Source organism: Mercenaria mercenaria, chromosome 17 (assembly GCF_021730395.1).
Source record: "Mercenaria mercenaria strain notata chromosome 17, MADL_Memer_1, whole genome shotgun sequence".
In the NCBI taxonomy this organism is placed as follows: domain Eukaryota; kingdom Metazoa; phylum Mollusca; class Bivalvia; order Venerida; family Veneridae; genus Mercenaria; species Mercenaria mercenaria.
Genome location: NC_069377.1, coordinates 66,090,185 through 66,109,680, shown reverse-complemented (window position 1 = coordinate 66,109,680; position 19,496 = coordinate 66,090,185). Strand labels below are relative to the sequence as shown.

The window sequence follows — 19,496 nt, the reverse complement described above, 5'->3', positions numbered from 1 at the left end:
AGATACAAGTGCATACACGGTTACTCCCATATTCTGCTCATCGATGTGGGTTCCAGCCTCACTCGGAACGTTGAATTTTTCATGTGAGGAAGCCATCCAGCTGGCTTACGGAAGGTCGGTGGTTCTACCCAGGTGCCCGTTCGTAATGAAATAATGCTCGGAGGGGCACCTGTGGTCTTCCTCCACCATTAAAGCTGGAAAGTCGCCAAATGACCTATCAGGTGTCTGTGCGACATTAAATCCAACAAAAACAAAAAAAAAAACTGTATATAGTTGCAGTGTTTAAATTGGGTGCTGAATTGTAATGCCAGATACATGTAAAAAATACACTATTTTCTTTTTAATTTGGGTACTTGCAGTTTGTAGGGTAAGTGTCTGAAAAGAATAATAAATTGTGTTCTTACAGTGTTATGCCCCTTTTCATTAGTGTTTATTGGGAATATATTCCACAGACCAGAAGATAGTTTCAGTATAGGTTAAAGGAATTGATTAAGATTGAAATACAAATGGAATGTAGAAAGTTTATTTGGATATTTTGTGATTGTATATTTTAAGGGTTCAGCTTGAATGTTTCCTATTTTGTGTTTCAGTTTCTACACATCGAAAAATCAAATTCAGTTTTACTCTAACAAGACTTTTGTACCTCGGATCAAGATCCCACCAGAAATAGTAAGCGTAACTTGTGTTTTCCATAGAAGTGATATATTGTGTTTGATATATTTATATTAATTTTGTTGGATTTAGAAGTTTTCTACTGGTAGATTTTAAGTGTAGAAAAAACAACAACAGTTTCTGGTGTTTTAAATAACATAAACAAAATATGAGAAACAGTGAGGGACATATTGTAACCTATTGAAATCATTAATTTTCATAGGGAACTTACATGTATTTTTCTGGATGTCTTTGTTACACCAATCCACATAATGAAATCCTGGCGAATAAGCAAATTTTCTGGTCATCATCACATTTTGAAATCCACAAATTCTTCTGTTTTTGCAGAAACCACGAAATTAATGCCCAAGAAATTAAATGATTTCATAGTATTCAACTTTACTTTTAGCAAATGATCCTTCTACGGGCTAATTAATGCAAGCATAAGTCAGTACTACTGACTGCCACTAGTATGATGTGGATTTTATGTAAAATATTGACCACTGATGAGGCTAGAACTACAGTTCAACTAGTAAATGGGAAGTGGTCTGAGGTCCAGAATTTTATCCGTAGTCATGCTTGCCTGTGTTAGGAGTATCTGACTCGGGGAATAGGAAAGAAAGACAGCATTTGTAATAGAAAACAGGTATCTGTCTTGGTTTTACACATGGTTTGTACAGTGATTTGTCTATAAAAACAGCTTGATATGGGAGCATTACAATGTCTTTCAAAGATGTTAAGCTAGAGATTCCAGTATGTGGATGACACGAAATGTAGAAAATCTCTATTATACGTCCGTCTCTGAAAGAACGAGGCGTATTATGTGAACGATATGGGCGAACGGGCGGTTGGCGTCCAAAGCATGCCCGCTCTGAGTTTTCATCTGATCTCCACCAAACTTGCTGACAATGTTTGTGGGCATAATATCTCGGCCAAGTTTGATAACCACCCAAATCACCCCAGGCACACTTGGATTATGACCCTTGAATTACTTGAAAAAACTGCGAATTAGCCTTGGCCGCTCTCTAAGTCGAACAGTTTTCATACAATTTTCATCAAACTTGCTGACAATGTTTGTGGGTATAATATCTTGGCCAAGATTGATAAACACCCAAATCGCCCAAGGCACTTGGATTATGGCCCTTGAAATAGGCCAAGTTCGATGACAGATGTATTTTGTGACAGTCTGTCACTCTTGTTTTATAATAGGAGGCATGTATCATCTTTTGAATATTGTCTAATTAAAAAATAAGGTCACTTTGCTTCATGTTAAATAGCATTGATATACATGGCAAAACAAGGATTTATACTTGTAGATCTGAAGTTTATGAAAATTGAAATGCTCTGAATTTTGAAGCAATGCATGATTGTTGAAATAGTGACCAAAAATCTACATGAAAATATATAATATGTTCAGAATCCCAAAATTGATGTTTGCTTTTTTTGGCTTGAGTTTGGTCTCAAAACTGGAGTTTTTTCATTGACATAAACACTACTAAGGATTGGAGTGATTGAAGTCATTTCTAAGAAAACAGCTGCTGTATTTGTTTCAAACTATGACATAATAATGTATGGTTGTACGGATACACTTTGCTTATCACCACTGTCTATAGGCAAAACCTAGAAATGCAAACAGACTTGCTGGCTTACAAGTCAAAATTTATTTAACCCTGATTCAAATTACCCCTCAAAATTTATACCTATAAGTAATCCAGTCGTATATGCCCCTAAACCAACAGGAATGTAGATAGGATGCCAACATCGGTATAGGAGAAATACGACTGGCAGATACAATAAAATAATAACTTCTGAAATGCTTTTGTGTATGAACAGGGAAGTTTTTTGGCTTGCACGATCCACCCTCTGACAGAAGACAGAATTTTTCAGCCAGAAAAATGTACAAATTTATTCTCCAAAAGTTCTGCATGCCTATGTTGTTCTTATGGTTTGCTGTTGAAATTGCACAACTTTACCGCAAGTCAAATTTTACTACATGTAACTAACTGAGGCCATGATTAAATCTTATATTTTATATAATTACTATATACTGTGACATTTTAACCTTTGAAAACACCATACAATGTAATGCAGTAAAGTTTATCATATGTGTCCATACCCGGGTCACTTGGAGGGCCAGAGTGCCAGTGTAGAGGTATGGACAGACTTGAAATTTGTCAGGATTGTCTTCAAATGGTTGATCCTTTGATGTGTGAGGTAAAAATGTTCAAAGTTTATTGTAAACACTTTGCATTGGGCCATTGAATACAAATTTCATATCATTTGTAATAAATGTCAAATATTAACAGTTAAATTCTTCCTTATATTGCAAAGATAGCACTAATTGTATTATATCTTTAGGCATTTACACATGTGCATGCACTAGAATATCTTAATGGGAAGTAGAAATGAAAAATTACAGGTCAGAAAAAGTAACACCGCTACTCGGCATGATTGATTTTGTTACTCTGTGGTAGACACATCACTCGGTGTTGAGGAACATCAGGTAATAGGGTGTGTAAATGTAACTGAAGAATAGCAGCATGTCCGTCTGTCTAGTATTGACATTCCAACCAACAGTGGTTTATTCTCAGCTGTTGAATAAAACAAGTCACATATTGTACTGGCTAGGAACTAGTTAAACAAAAGACAATATTTGAAGGTCACCAAATGCCTAGCGATTGTGGCATATGGCCTAGCAACAGCATAGACAGCCTGAATAATGTTACTTGCAAAATGAAGTGAATTATTTGCAGGAGAATTTAGTTTCTTTTATTGTAAGACATTGGTGAATATCATCAAAATTTCATCTATTTTGTAGACATAATTTTGTCATTTCTAATTCATTTTGATGTGTTTTATTATAGAAAAATATACTTCAAGTGTGAAGTTGATTCTGTTTTTACATTTAATGAAGGAAATGTGATTTTTTGTTAATAATAAAATTGGCAATTTTCTGCCATTTCTTTGGTGAAACACAGATTGACAGGGAAAACAATGTATTCCTACAAATTTTTGACATCATTGATAATGACTGTGGTTATACGAGGGTTAGTGCTAAAAACCCAAATTATCATCCAATGTTGGACTGTGATTATAAGCGAGTGTGCTTTATATGTGAGAATGTGCGGTATGTTTGTTAACACTGTATTTTGAGGTTAAGATATCAAGAAACCATACCTTGCAGCACAGATTTTAATTTTTTCAAAATTTTGGCAGTTCTGTAGAGGGATGTGAAATACCAGAACTTTGACCCTTATGCCCAGGAGATCTCATGTATGACAAATACATACCAATTCAAGTATAACATATCAACTGACATATTGTGTGCATTATCACTCGATAACTGGTTCTTGTACAAAGAAGTTATAACTTCATGTTAAGAACCAGTGACCATTTTGAAAAAGTGTATTAAAAAATTAAATAAACTTTCTGAGGCTATGTTTGGAAATTTTTAGTAATATATGCATGATTTTTCAAAACACATTTTAACAGTGCACAATTCTATAAAGTTAAACTATGATCTTGTAATGTTGATATAAAATTTAATGTAAAGGCATTCCCTTTTGATTCATTATTGCAGAAAATTATTTGTCACTAATTTTCTATTGAAACACGAGTGTCTGTATCCTGACTGTATTTCACAATATAAATCTGGAATAGCAGCCATTTCTTTTGCCGAAACCACTGTGAATGTCTCACAGAAACCATTAGTTGTTGACTCCCTTCATTATAAGCTAGGGCAGTTGGTGTTCCATTTAATCTTTCAGAAGACAGGAAGTTGTTGAAGACCCAGCGACCATTTGCATGCAACAAAACCACTCCGTCCTTGTGATTGGTTGCGAGGAATGATGTCCTGTCTACTTTTGTTGCAATGTCCATTACACTGTACTTGTGACGTGTAATGACTGTAGCAGCGTATGTAAAAGGGTCTATTTGTAGGATCACAATTTCATTCTTTTCTTTATCGCAAACAAACATTTTGAAGTTCTGGTCGACATAAATCTTTGAAAGAGAACTTCCGAAAATATTTTTATTGTCTCCGTCATTTTTAAAAGTGTGACGATTTTCACCTTTTTTGTTTATCATGCAGATATATCCTGGTGGGTTCTTTCGAAATGGGATTAAATGTTTTGGAGAAAATGTAACAAAAAAGAATTCTCTCTGATAGCATAAGCCAAAAGCTTGTGTTTTTATTTCAAGTATTTTTCTTTTCTTTATTTGACTTTCTTCTGTAATTTCAAAAGAAACTAACCAGCTCTCATACCAAAAACCTGGAAGTAATAAAGAGAAGGTATGTTGTCCAGTAAGAGTCATATCTGTTATCATACCCCACCAGCCTGCTTCCTTAATCTCATATTTTGTAATCTGCTGGAAGTCCTCATCATACAGTGTAACTTTTCTTCTCTCAGCTGTGAGGACCTTGTTGTCCTCCATGACAAGAATAGCTGATACATCAGTGGCTTCTGTCTCGACATTTCGTTCAAATTCTGCAGATAACTGGCTACCAGTGTCACTCATTATGTCAACCTAAGAAAAATAAATTTAATCAATTTTTATTCAGGTTTTTCAAAGTTGAAAACCTGGTTATCAGATTGTTAATGTTGTTTGGCAGATGGATGGATGGGCAGTGTCAAGAATTGGTTTCTGTTCAATAACTTATGTTTAGGTGAAGATATTATAATGAAACTTGGCTTATAGGTAACTTGTAGTAAGACCAAGGTTTGGATTGAATTTGGGGTCAGTGGCCACTGTTGCTAAAAATAGAAAGAAAAAACAGTTTCAGCTCAATCTGTTAAGTTTTGATTGATGGATTGAAATTGAACTTTGCATATAAGTAGCTTATAGAAAAACCAAGGCTTGGATTGCATAATGGGGTCAGTGGGGTCGGGTTCAAGGTCAGAATAACTGATTTAATTTGCGTACTTAGAAAATTCCACTTTGGCGCAGTGGTCTAGAGTGTTGGGCATAAGCTACGTTGGTGCTATGGAACGGATGGATGGCAGCTTAAATCCCACTAAGTGCTTAACTTTCTTTTTCTTATGATAAAAAAGTCATTTTAATGCCATGGGTCATTGTCAAGTTACTTAAGTAGATGAGGTTTTTTTTTTTGCTGGCATTGTCATAAAAATTTGGTGACAGAAGAGTAGTGATTCTAATCCCAGTCTAAGCTTAAAGGTCCAATACTAAGGAAAGTGAACATTTTAATTTCTTTTAAAAAGCACAGAAACTATTTCATTTTATTGGAAAATGAAAGTTGGTATGTAGAAATTCGAAATAAATCTCAGTATATGTACAATATTTTTAGCTCACCTGTCACAAAGTGACAAGGTGAGCTTTTGTGATCGCGCAGCGTCCGTCGTCCGTGCGTGCGTAAACTTTTTGCTTGTGACCACTCTAGAGGTCACATTTTTCAGGGGATCTTTATGAAAGTTGTTCAGAATGTTCACCTTGATGATATCTAGGTCAAGTTTGAAACTGGGTCATGTGCGGTCAAAAACTAGGTCAGTAGGTCTAAAAATAGAAAAACCTTGTGACCTCTCTAGAGGTCATATTTTTCAATGGATCTTCATGAAAATTGGTCAGAATGTTCATCTTGATGATATCTAGGTCAAGTTCGAAACTGGGTCAACTGCAGTCAAAAACTAGGTCAGTAGGTCAAATAATAGAAAATCCTTGTGACCTCTCTAGAGGTCATATTTTTCATGGGATCTGCATGAAAATTAGTCAGAATGTTCATCTTGATGATATCTAGGTCAAGTTCGAAACTGCGTCACATCCGATCCAAAACTAGGTCAGTAGGTCAAATAATAGAAAAACCTTGTGACCTCTGTAGAGGCCGTATTTTTCATGGGATCTGCATGAAAATTGGTCAGAATGTTTATCTTTATGATATCTAGGTCAAGTTCGAAACTGGGTCGACTGCAGTCAAAAACTAGGTCAGTAGGTCAAATAATAGAAAATCCTTGTTACCTTTCTAGAGGTCCTTTGTTTTATGGGATCTGCATGAAAATTGGTCAGAATGTTCACCTTGATGATATATAGGTCAAATTTGAAACTGAGTCACGTCCGGTCCAAAACTAGGTCAGTAGGTCAAATAATAGAAAAACCTTGTGACATCTGTAGAGGCCAATTATTTCATGGGATCTGCATGAAAATTGGTCAGAATGTTCACCTTGATGATATATAGGTCAAGCTCGAAACTGGGTCAACTGCGTTTCAAAACTAGGTCAGTAGGTCTAAAAATAGAAAAACCTTGTGACCTCCCTAGAGGCCATATTTTTCAATGGATCTTCATGAAAATTGGTGAGAATGTTCACCTTGATGATATCTAGGTCACTTTTGAAACTGGGTCACGTGCCGTCAAAAAGTAGGTCAGTAGGTGAAATAATAGAAAAACCTTGTGACCTCTCTAGAGGTCATATTTTTCATGGGATCTGCATGAAAATTGGTCAGAATGTTCATCTTGATGATATCTAAGTCAAGTTCGAAACTGGGTTACGTGCAATCAAAAACTAGGTCAGTAGGTCAGATAATAGAAAAACCTTGTGACCTCCCTAGAGGCCAGATTTTTCATGGGATCTGCATGAAAATTGGTTAGAATGTTCATCTTGAGAATATCTAGGTCAAGATTGAAACTGGGTCACATGTGGTCAAAAACTAGGTCAGTAGGTCAAATAATAGAAAAAACTTGTGACCTCCTTAGAGGCCATATTTTTCATGGGATCTTTATGAAAGTTGGTCTGAATGTTCATCTTGAGAATATCTAGGTCAAGTTTGAAACTGGGTCAACTGCGGTCAAAAAATAGGTCACTAGGTCTAAACATAGAAAAACCTTGTGACCTCTATAGAGGCCATATTTTTCAATGGATCTTCATGAAAATTGGTGAGAATGTTCACCTTGATGATATCTAGGTCAAGTAGAAAACTGGGTCACATGCCTTCAAAAACTAGTTCATTATGTCAAATAATAGAAAAACCTTGTGACCTCTCTAGAGGCCATATTTTTCAATGGATCTTCATGAAAATTGGTCAGAATTTTTATCTTGATGATATCTAGGTCAAGTTCAGAACTAGGTCACATAAGCTCTAAAACTAGGTCACTATGTCAAATAATAGAAAAAACGACGTCATACTCAGTTCATGTGGGGACAGGTGAGCGGTTCAGGACCATCATGGTCCTCTTGTTTCTATGAAGTATGAAGAAAGTTAAAAAGACCTGGGGGGTCATTCTGCCGATTCATTGAAATTTCAACATAATACTCATACATTTCTTTGAGTTCCAAAGACCTTCTGTAAATTTTGACCTGCCAATCTTCATTATTTAGTGTCTTGCAGAAGTCTATGCACTGGCTATGAAAAAAATTGCCAACTCACTTTCCCTTAGTAATGGACCTTTAACTTTTTTTTCCTTTTTTTTTTTTAGCAACAAAAAAAGAACCGTTTAGATGCCATAGCGTCAAGGTCAAGGGCACAGTTACTAAAAATAAATTGTAATTAATTTTTTTCTTGAATCATCGAAAAGGTGGTTTTCGGTTTATAACTTTAGTTCCAACTGACTTGCTGTCACCAAACTTAGTGCACTGCAACCTTATTATAAAGAACTAGCTTTGGATTGTATTTGTGGTTCATGTTACTAAAAACAGAAAAACACTTTCTGCTCAATAGCTCTAGTTAGTAGGTAAAAAGTGCATACTTTGCATGAGACGCTATGTACATAGCCACCTAAGCCTACAATAAAGTTTTAGCGGAGTTGTCTCCATTTTTAGGTGAGTAATGCTCAGGTGAGTTATTGTGATCGCTCGATGTCCGTCTTCTGTCTGTCAACATTTAGCTTGTGTATGTGATAGAGACTGTATTTTTCAATTGATCTTCATGAAGTTTGGTCAGAATGATTGTCTTGATGAAATCTGGGTCAAGTTTGAATATGGGTCATCTTGGATTAAAAACTAGGTCACCCAGTCAAATCAAAGAAAACCATTGTGTATGCAATAGGGGCTGCATTTTACACTGGATATTCATAAAATTTAGTCAAAATGGTTGCCTTGATGAAATCTAGGTCAAGTTCAGATATGGGTAATCTGGGATCAAAAACTAGGTCGCTAGGTCAAATCAAAGAAAAACCTTGTGTATACAATAGGGACTGCATTTTACACCGGATCTTCATGAAAGTTGATCACAATATTTGTCTAGATGAAATCTAGGTCAAGTTCGAATATGGGTCATCTGCAGTCAAAAACTAGGTCACCCGGTCAAATCAAAGAAAAACATTGTGTATGCAATAGGAGCTGCATTTTACACTGGATGTTCATAATATTTAATCTGGGCCCAGTTGTTCGAAATTTTAACAGGCTGTTAAACTAACCGGCTGTTAAATTATGATTCAAAATACTAGTCTTGGTGGGAAACACTAGTACGATATTACAGTCTAACCTGTACTAACGGTCACCTCCGATCAGCGGTCACCTCCGTTCAGCGGTCATTTCATGACGCCCCCGACGGATTTTCCTATTATATCACTTTATTCAGCGGCCACCTCCCGTCCGCAGCCAGCGGTCACCAAAATTGCCTCCCGACCGCCGTATTTGACCCCTTTCAGCGGCCATGTTTCTTCCAAAACCACTTATTTTTAGGCGATAATTGCCGAAGATGCCCGATTTTCGAGAAACACGTGATTGCTAAGTTTCGCGTGACTTCACCACAAGAACGTCAAAATGACTTGAGCTTCTCAATTAAAACTGATAACCAAAGGTGTGATCTCCTTTTTGTTACAATCAAATGACCAGTAATTATTGTCAGTTTTGTTGTTCACAGTTTGATCTCGGTTGAAGATAATACTCGATATCTAATTAGTAGCATAATATTTGTTATTTTTTATATTTCTGTCATCAAAATACTATTAAATTTATACGAAAAAATATTGTGTTTGAAAGAAATATAAACCGCTCGATCGTTTACAGATCGTAACAGCAATCTTAGATTTTAGCATAGACAGTAAGTGCGGAGAATAGCTTCCCTTACCAAAATGGCGAAAATTGTAAACAAACTTGTTTTGAAGTTGGAAAATTGTCTGTTACATTTTTGTTGTAAAAAAAAAAAACACGCCTGAGTTGAAGATTGCTAAGAAGACTATTCGTATTGCGAAGGCAAATGCACATCAATGTATCCTGGTAAAATAATAATAGAAAATCGAAAAAGAAATGGGCCTAAAGGCTAAACTGGTCAGAAGTCTGAAAAAGTCATATTACTGGCTGCACCTCCGATCAGTGGTCACTTGGCTTAAGCGGCCAAATTGTCTGCTTCCCTTGGCTGGCTGCTTAAGACAGGTTAGACTGTATAGTTTTACTGTAAAGACATCTTAGTGTTCATAATCATTAACTAATTCATTAGTTTTTCTAAGTTTTCTAAAATGTCAAAATATAACGCTAAAAGTTAATCAACCTTTAGCTTAATCGCCTGTTAAAGTTTTGAACAACTGGGCCCAGAATGTTTGTTTTGATGAAATCTAGTTCGATTTTAAATAGGAGTCATCTGGGATCAAAAACTAGGTCACCCAGTAAAATCAAAGAAAAACTTTGTGAATGCAGTAGGGGCTACATTTTAGGCAGGATGTTCATGAAATTTATTCAAAATGTTTGTTTTGATGAAATCTAGGTCAAGTTCAAGAAGGGGTCATGTTGGGTCAAAAACTAGGTAACCTGGTCTAATCAAAGAATAACCTTGTGTATGCAATAGGGGCTGCATTTTTTCAGTGGATCTTCATGAAATTTGATCAGAATGTTTGTCTTGATGAAATCTATATTGAGTTCAGATAGGGGTCATCTGGGGTACAGAACCAGGTCACCCAGTAAAATCAAAGAAAAACTTTGTGAATGCAATAGGGGCTACATTTAAGGCAGGATGCTCATGAAATTTGATGAAAATGTTTGCTTTGATGAAGTTCAAATATGGGTCATGTTGGGTCAAAAACTATGTCACCTGGTCAAATTAAAGAATAACCTTGTGTATGCAATAGGGGCTGCATTTTTCAGTGGATCTTCATGAAATTTGATCAGAATGTTTGTCTTGATGAAATTGAGTTCAAATATGGGTCATGTTGGGTCAAAAACTAGGTCACCTGGTCAGATCTCAGAAATACCTTGCCTATGTAAAGGGGTTGCATTTTAAGCAGGATATTCATTAATTTGATCAAAATGTTTCTTTTGATGCAATCTAGGGCAGGTTCAAATATGGGTCATCTTGGATCAAAAACTAGGTCACCCGATCAAATCAAAGAATTACCTTGTTTATGCATTAGGGGCTGCATTTTAGACTTGATATTCATTAAATTTTATCAGGCTGTTGTCTGGGCGAAATCTATGTCAGGTTCAAATATAGGTCATCTTGGTTCAAAAACTAGGTCACCCGGTCAAATGAAAGAAATACCTTGTGTAAGCGTTAGGGGCTGCACTTTAGACTGAATATTCATGAAATTTGATCCTGCCGATTGTTTTGATGAAATCTAGGTCAGGTTCAAATATGGGTCATCTTTGGTCAAAAAATAGGTCAACCGGTCAAATCAAATAAGTACCTTGTTCTAGCTGTTCTCAGGTGAGCGACCTAGGACCATTTGGTCCTTTTGTTTACAGATATTTTACCCAGGATCTTTTTTTTCTTTCAGCTCAAATAACTCTTCTTCAGAAAATGATATCAAAAAATATTTTTTTGATATTGCGTACTTTGATGCAGTTAGCTACAATCTAAAATAGAAAGTGCCTACTTGAAGTTTGTATTTTTAGTTACAATGCCTATATTATTCTATTTCTTGTTTTGTAATGAATGCTCATACATTGGCATTTGTATCAGAAACAACATCTTGCATCTTGAGTGCACCTGTTATATAACAAATGAAGTCAAAATATAAAATGTAGGCATTCTGAACAATGAAGAACCCGCTTGTATAAATAGATCATTTTTATGGCAACAAACATTATATAACATAAAAAGTGTTGAAAAAAGCATGAATTTGTGAGTTAAAAGAATGTTAAAGTGGTTTTATGTTTTGAACTTTATTTTCTTGTTTTATTGACTTGATGACTCATAAATGTCATATATTTAGAACAACTTGATAAAACAGACTTTCTTACTTTAAAAACGAGACTATTGATTAAGGTTAATTGTAGATAATTATGAAAACATTAAAATCTTACCTTCAGAAAACCTTTGGTTGTAAATAAAATCTATATTAAAATGGCTGAACTATCCTGTTGTACATAGACATATTGTATTACATTTTCTTCCGTTAAATTATTTTTAACCCTATGTAATTAGAAACCAGTGTATTGCTGATAGGTTGCTAAACTGTACACATATCCAATATCGTATATCAAATTGTTTTAAGGGTCCTATTATTATTACACCACATTTATATATCACTCTTCATGCACATGTACATGTAATCATAAACCATTGTTAAATATTTATTGCCTATCAATCGGGATTTAAATGATGCATTTATTTGCTTTTGTTATCATGACACCGTGACTTTGAATAAATTTTCGAACAATTAGAATTCTTATCTTGTATTTTCTAAAGTAAATATAGAATGTTATTATCCCCCACAAAAAGTCGGAGGGATATAGTTTTGGCGTTGTCCGTCCTTCTGTCCGTCTTTCCGTCCGTCCGTCCTTCCGTCCGGAGCCATATCTAGGAAATGGTTGGGAATATTTATATAAAACTTCATATACATGTTCACCACTATGAGTTCTTGCGGCCCGTCAAGTTTCAGTCAGATTGCCCTAGTAACACCAGAGTTATGGCCCTTAGAAGTTTCTACTGTTAACTATAGAGGGTACTATAAATATGGCAATTTCTGCATCATAACATTTGATATATTTGACCTAGAACTATGAAACTTAAACAGAATTTAGATCACCATAACGTGGTTGTGTACACACAATTTCGTTCGCATTTATTTGTAAATTAAGAGTTATTGCCCTTTAATTTTATAAAAATCCACATATTTGTACATAACAGACTTACCATTTGGTAGAATTTCATTAAATTTCTTTCATTCTTTTCCATGAACATTTATTGTAAACATGTGAAGTTGTGTAACCACACCTGGTCACCCCTTCACCTTGATCACCCCCTCCCAACCAACCACTCCCCCCCCCCCACACACACAAAATCATTCCTTATTTTAGACTTTTTTCAAACAAACTTCATACTTCATATACATGTTTACCACTATGAGGTTATGGGGCCCATCAAGTTTCAGTCAGATTGCCCTAGTAACACCAGAGTTATGGCCCTTAGAAGTTTCTAATGTTAACAATATAGGGTACTTAATAATCCCTGGTGAAAATGAACATCTGGAATACCACTGGAACATCAACTGGAATTCCATCTCAGTTCCACTGGTATTTTTCAATGGAATAGTGTTGGTATTCCACTGGAATAGCGATTATTTTCCAGTGGAATTCATTTGGAATACTAGTGAAATCCCACCAAAATACCGTTGAAAAATACCAGTGGAATTCCACCAGAACACCAGTGGAATTCCACCAGAATACCTGTGGAATTCCACCAGAATACCAGTGGAATTCCACTTAGAATACCAGTGGTATACCATCAAGATTCCAGTTGAATTCCATCATGTTTCCAGTGGAATTCCACTTAAAATACCAGGGATATACCATCAAGATTCCAGTTGAATTCCATCAAGTTTCCAGTGGAATTCCATTTGAAATACTAGTGGTATACCATCAAGATTCCAGTAGAATTCCGTCAGGTTTCCAGTGGAATTCCACTTAAAATATCAGTGGTATACCATCAAGACTACAGTAGAATTCCATCAAGTTTTCAGTGGACTTCCATCTGAATACAAGCAGACTATCATCTCAATACCAGTGAAATGCTGATGACCCCCACCCCTAAAGGCAGTGGAAATCCTTTTTGTTCTAGTTAAATTACATCCACATCTCTCACCTGGAAGAATTCTAATGGAAAATAAATGGTATTTCAATGGTAAATCAATGAAAAAAAATGGTACTTTAATTATATCTAATGAAAATCAATGGTAAATCAATGAATATAAATGGTACTAATGATATCTAATAAAATTCAATGGTAAAAAATGCACTGCATGGACAGCATTTTTCCCACTGCAACTGGTGGGCATTCAAGGGACACTGGACAGATGACGATTCTGACAGATGGCCCTGTCTGTCAGTGGATATTCATTTATCATGTGACTTAAATCCTTGCGTTAGGTAAATATATATCTTGCAATGTTGCTTTTAATTGGATGTTGGTGTCATCATCATGTGTAAAATAGATGTGCAAGTTTACATCATGATAAAGACTCATGCTAGTTTTTATCAATTTATATCAAATACATTATGAGCCAGGTGAGTCACTAGGTGAAAATGTGCATTTTGTCACTATTTTAGGGGCCATAGCTCTAGAAATAGGCGATGGCCACAACGTAGGAGGTGCCCGGAAGTTCATATCATGTTATAGACTCATGCAAGGTTTCATTAATCTATATGAAATTCTTTTTGAGGTAGGTGCATCATCACAAGATGAAAATGTTTTCTGTTAAATTGATTTTGACTAATGAAATTATTTGCTTCTTATTAACATCCTTAACTTTTTGCCAGACATATTTTTTTGCCATTCCTCACCACAAACCCTTTCGGCGGGGGATACCAATTCATCGAATTTGCTTGTTTTTATATACAATTCCTATAACCTCTTTGTCACAATAACTTAATTTAAACAGGCATCATTTGTATAATGTTAAACAGTACATTGAAACCCCTCTAAACTAGAACCCCGAATACTGGAACCCCTCCAAACTGAACAAATATTACTGTCCAGAAATTTGGCCTTTGTATTTCATTAGAAAAATGCTTCTGTAAATCAGAACCCCTGTGTAACGGAAGCCAAACAACTTTTCCAGAATGTAACCTCTATTAACACAAATTTACACCTGAAAATTGAAAAACTTTACAGGCAGTCAGAATTTTGGCACTTGCCCTTAATTATGATTACCAGAGTTTACTCTGTTTGGTACTATGCTGTAACTAAACAAAATCAGTATTTAAAATGAATCAGGTTGCTATGTAATAGTATATAACTATGTATGTATAAATATAATGCACATTCCTCTACACCAAAAACCCTTCCAGATTGAACTTCAAACAGAGGTTGTTTGGTTTAGAGGGGTTCCTCTGTACTGTAATATGATGTATTTTTGAACAAAATTATGTATGTTATTATATTTATGCCAATAAATATTTTGATTTCAGTTGACTTAACTTGAATATACTTTATTATTATTATTATTATTATACCAGATTTATATAGCGCCCTTTTCATGATAAATATGTTCAAAGGCGCTTTACATAATATTAGAGCTGTCATTGATTGGGTCTTTGTCATATCGACGATACCGATATATCGGAAGACAGATATCGACGATACATCGATTATTAAGTTAGAGTAACAATCTATTTGTTCATGTACATGCTATATACCTTCTTGTTAATGTTATTTTTAGTTTAATTGCCTGCTTTTCATGTGTTTTATTTGTATTTATGTATTTCCCCATACAGGTGGTGCCGACTAGTTGGAAAAGACTGCTACGGTACAAGTTTAGAAATGACCTTTATTGACAACTTCCGTTAATTAGGGCGTATTTTTGCAGGCAGAAAAGTTGTTTTAGAGGGTCTGAGTGTTTATCTGGATAGTATTTTTTTTCTCTGTGTAAAATATCGATTTTTAAAAATGGGAATCGATAATCGATCGACCAAACAATATCGTTGATACATCGATATCGTTTCTATCGATGACAGCCCTACATAATATTATAGCAAATGCAGCCACACTGGGCGCAAAATTCATCCTCTACTAGTACAGACACAGAGCGATCTGACCAGAAATCCTTTTTAGATACGAAATTGTTTAGCTAACTTAGCCTAGCTCTTTGCTAATAGGCAGTCTGGTTCTTTAACGTGCCTTGTTACACCTATACATGCAAACCCGTCTTTCCTGGGAAGGACCAGTACAGGCGTCTTAGTTAGGTGGGAGACACTCAAGAGCATCTCAGAAATTTCGAGTGCCTGGAGCGGGATTCGAACCCCGGACCTCTGGATTGACAGTCAATTGTGTTATCACTAGACCACCGACCCACCTATACTTTAACACGAAAATAAAATTTATAGTAGATTGTAAAATGATAAAACTTCCTTGGTGCAAGTCAGTATTGTTCACAGAATAACAGCAATCGAGGATAACTGCTTAAGGCAGTTCTTTGATAAAGTTATTGACATTATTGTGGTTTTGAATGATTTCTGTTGAAGGTGGAAAAAGGTATTAAAAGTTTCTAAAGGAAAAGTAGGCCTTGTCGACTATTGAGAAATTTCAATTGAAAATTGAACAGAAGGAAGAAAATTCAGATATTATATATTTTTTGTCAATGCAAATTTGAGTTCAGTGCTATACTTTTAGTGAGCTAGTATAGTTGCCCTTAAAATCTGCTGGCTGGATTTTGAAAACAAAGTCACAGAAATTTTCCTTGGGAGACTTAGGTTACCCTCTACCAAGTTCTTTTCAATCATTCTGTCTTATATAAAAACATAGCTTACTACTTTTCCATATATATATGGCTATATGAAAAACTTTGGAAATCTTCTCCTCTGAAACTGCTGGCTCAGATTTGAAATAATTTCACAGCATTGGTATATCAAATTCCTTATAAATGTTTATGTTTCGTTTAAAAGCGTGGCTGCCAAGGGGACATTCTAATTTTCCCTGTATGTCTGTATGGAAAATGGTTAAAGTCTTCTCCTCTCAAAGTGCTTGTTCAGTTTTAACATATTAAATGTTCTTTATGTGACCCACTACCAAATTCCTTCTGTTAAAAAACACTGCTGTCAAATGGTGGGGCCAGTTTTCTCTGTAATATGGTTATATTGAAAGCTTTGAAAGTCATTTCCTCTTAAACTGCTTGCCCTAATTGAAACAATAATTTCTCAAAAATGTTCCTTTGGTGACCCTCTGCCAACTTCCTTTAAGGTCCCGGCAATTTTACTCAGCCCCCCACCCCGTACACACGTTTTTTTAGCTCACCTGTCACGAAGTGACAAGGTGAGCTATTGTGACCGCTTGATGTCCGTCGTGCGTCGTCCGGCGTGCCTCAACAATTTGTAAAAAAATCTTCTTCTTGAAAACCACTGGGCAGAATTACACCAAACTTCACAAGAATGATCCTTGGGTGGCCCCTTTCAAAATTGTTCAAAGAATTGAATTCCATGGAGAACTCTGGTTGCCATGGCAACCAAAAGGAAAAACTTTAAAAATCTTCTTCTCAAAAACCAGAAGGCCTAGAGCTTAGATATTTGGTGTGAAGCATTGCCTAGTAGACCTCTACCAAATTTGTTTAAATCATGACCCCGGGGTCAAAATTGACCCCGCCCCAGGGGTCACTTGATTTTACATAGGAAAATTTTAAAAAATCTTCTTCTCAAAAAGCAGAAGTCCTAGAGCTTAAATATTTGACATGTAGCATTGCCTAGTGGACCTCTACTAAAGTTGTTTAAATCATGACCTCCGGGTCAAAATTGACCCCGCCCCAGGAGTCACTTGATTTTATATATGAAAATCTTCAAAAAATTTCTAAAAATAAACCAGAAGGCCTAGAGCTTAGATATTTGACATGTAGCATTGCCTAGTGGACCTCTACAAAATGTGTTTAAATCATGACCCCCGGGATCAAAATTGACCCCCCCAGGGGTCACTTGATTTTACATATAGAAAAATCTTAAAAAATCTTCTTCTCAAAAACCAGAACCCTAGAGCTTAGATATGTGGTGTGAAGCATTGCCTAGTGGACCTCTACCAAATTTGTTCAAATCATGACCCCGGGGTCAAAATTGAACCCGCCGCAGGGGTTACTTGATTGTACATAGGAAAATCTTAAAAAATCTTCTTCTCAAAAAGCATAAGCCCTGGAGCTTAGATATTTTACATGTAGCATTGCCTAGCGGACCTCTACTAAAGTTGTTCAAATCATGACTTCTGGGTCAAGATTGACCCCGTCCCAGGGGTCACTTGATATTACGTTGGAAAATCTTCAAAAATTTTCTAAAAATAAACCAGAAGGCCTAGAGCTTAGATATTTCACATTAGCATGGCCTAGTGGACCTCTACAACATTTGTTCAAATCATGACCCCTGGGGTCAAATTGACCCTGCCCCAGGGGTCACTTGATTTTACAAATGAAAATCTTAAAAAATTTTCTAAAAATAAACCAGAAGGCCTAGATCTTAGATATTTGACATGTAGCATTGCCTAGTAGACTTCTACAAAATTTGTTCAAATCATGACCCCCAGGGTCAAATTGGCTCCGCCATATGGGGTTACTTGATTGTACATAGAAAATTCTTCAAAATTTTCTAAAAAAAAAAACCAGAAGGCCTAGAGCTTAGATGTTTGACATGTAGCATTGCCTAGTGGACCTCTACAAAATTTGTTCAAATCTTGACCCCCCCAGGGTCAAATTGACCCAGCCCTAGTGTTCCTTGATTGTGCATAGGGAAATCTTTATAAATTTGCTAAAAATAAACCAGAAGGCCTAGATCTTAAAGCTTTAGCTAAGAAATTTGTTCAAGCAAGCAACTCTACTCAGGTGAGCGATATAGGGCCATCATGGCCCTCTTGTTTTCTCTTGATGCTGTCTTTTAAAATCACATTGCCACATGATCAACACTTGGGCCCTCCCACCCTGCAAAAAATAATGTTTTTTACTATTTCTTGGTTTTTGTATTTGTCACTCCCTATCATTGTCTCTAAACCACCCTCACCCACACACATTCCGCAACCATATTTTAGCAAGAACTTGTAAAGAGTTGTTGTTTACACACATAAAACTGTACTTACATTTTTATGTTATCCTATCAGGGTATTATTCATTACGATTATTTGACAAAATCCTTGAAAATTTTCTTTTAAGACATCAGTAATACTTGCTGCAGGTGTAATAATCTATACTGCACGAATTTAAGATATTATCGAGAAATGTAGGTTAGTAACTTCCCTAGGAACATGAAATAGCTACTTTCGCTTTCCAATTCTTTATAGATTCATAAATAACTGGAGTTTCCACATTTTTTAGACAGCAATTTTTGCTGTTTTTTTTTTTTATTTTCAGTAGCAGTATAATTATTCGAAAAATAGCAGAACACATAACTTAAAGGTGCACACCACCAAATTTATTTAAGCGAGTGCATTCGTTAGTAATTCTAGAAAAAAAGTAAAATTTGTGATTCTGTGATTTCTGGTAGTATTTATTTATGAAAATACTTGTATAGTCTGTAAAATATATTATGCTGGATTAGTCATTGGAATTAGGTGTGCTTTGTAATTCATATTTTTGTATACTGTACAAGCTTTTCAAGTGTTTTTTGCTTGTGCTCCTCTTACACTCTGGGGTGTAAGATTTTATGAATGAATGTGAAAATCCATATCAAATAGTGCTTCACCTTTACCATGCTTAATTTCAAAAATGGACTGGTCTATCTTTCAATTTGGGCAGTACCATTTAATATTCGAAGGGATGTTCACTGAAAATTTATTGATTGAATAGTGAGCAGTGAAGACCAAGATCAGTCTGCACGGACGTACAGGCTGATCTTGTTCTGCATTGGTCGCAAAGGCAGAATCGCTTGCGGCCAGCAGTCTAAAGGTTAAAAATGAAACCATTCATTTTATCTTATTTCTTCTAATATTTGAAAAGTATGCAGAAAAATTCACTGATTGTAGTTGTGAATGTAAAAATCCAGCTCTCTGGTAATTCTTTTGCA

General features: G+C 35.6%; 2 protein-coding genes across 3 annotated transcripts in view; one reads left to right on the top strand and one right to left on the bottom strand.

Moving 5' to 3' along the window:
• The window catches only part of LOC123536678 (GATOR complex protein Iml1-like), a 126,746-nt gene that overhangs the window by 17,311 nt on the left and 89,939 nt on the right, over positions 1 to 19,496 (top strand). The window contains exon 15 of the mRNA XM_053527889.1: positions 591 to 669. Coding sequence (XP_053383864.1) covers positions 591 to 669 — 79 coding nt within the window. The remainder of the gene's footprint in view (positions 1 to 590; positions 670 to 19,496) is intronic.
• Positions 3,830 to 18,728, bottom strand: LOC123536679 (uncharacterized). Of its 2 annotated transcripts, none has more exons than XM_045320033.2 (2): positions 18,574 to 18,728; positions 3,830 to 5,178 (listed from the first exon to the last, which is right to left on the bottom strand). In XM_045320033.2, the coding sequence occupies exon 2, from the start codon at positions 5,167 to 5,169 to the stop codon at positions 4,246 to 4,248; it is 924 nt and encodes a 307-aa protein (XP_045175968.2). In that variant the 5' UTR covers positions 5,170 to 5,178; positions 18,574 to 18,728; the 3' UTR covers positions 3,830 to 4,245. The 2 variants fall into 2 exon arrangements, with proteins under 2 accessions (XP_045175968.2, XP_053384434.1); XM_053528459.1 differs by lacking the exon at positions 18,574 to 18,728 and adding an exon at positions 11,838 to 12,069.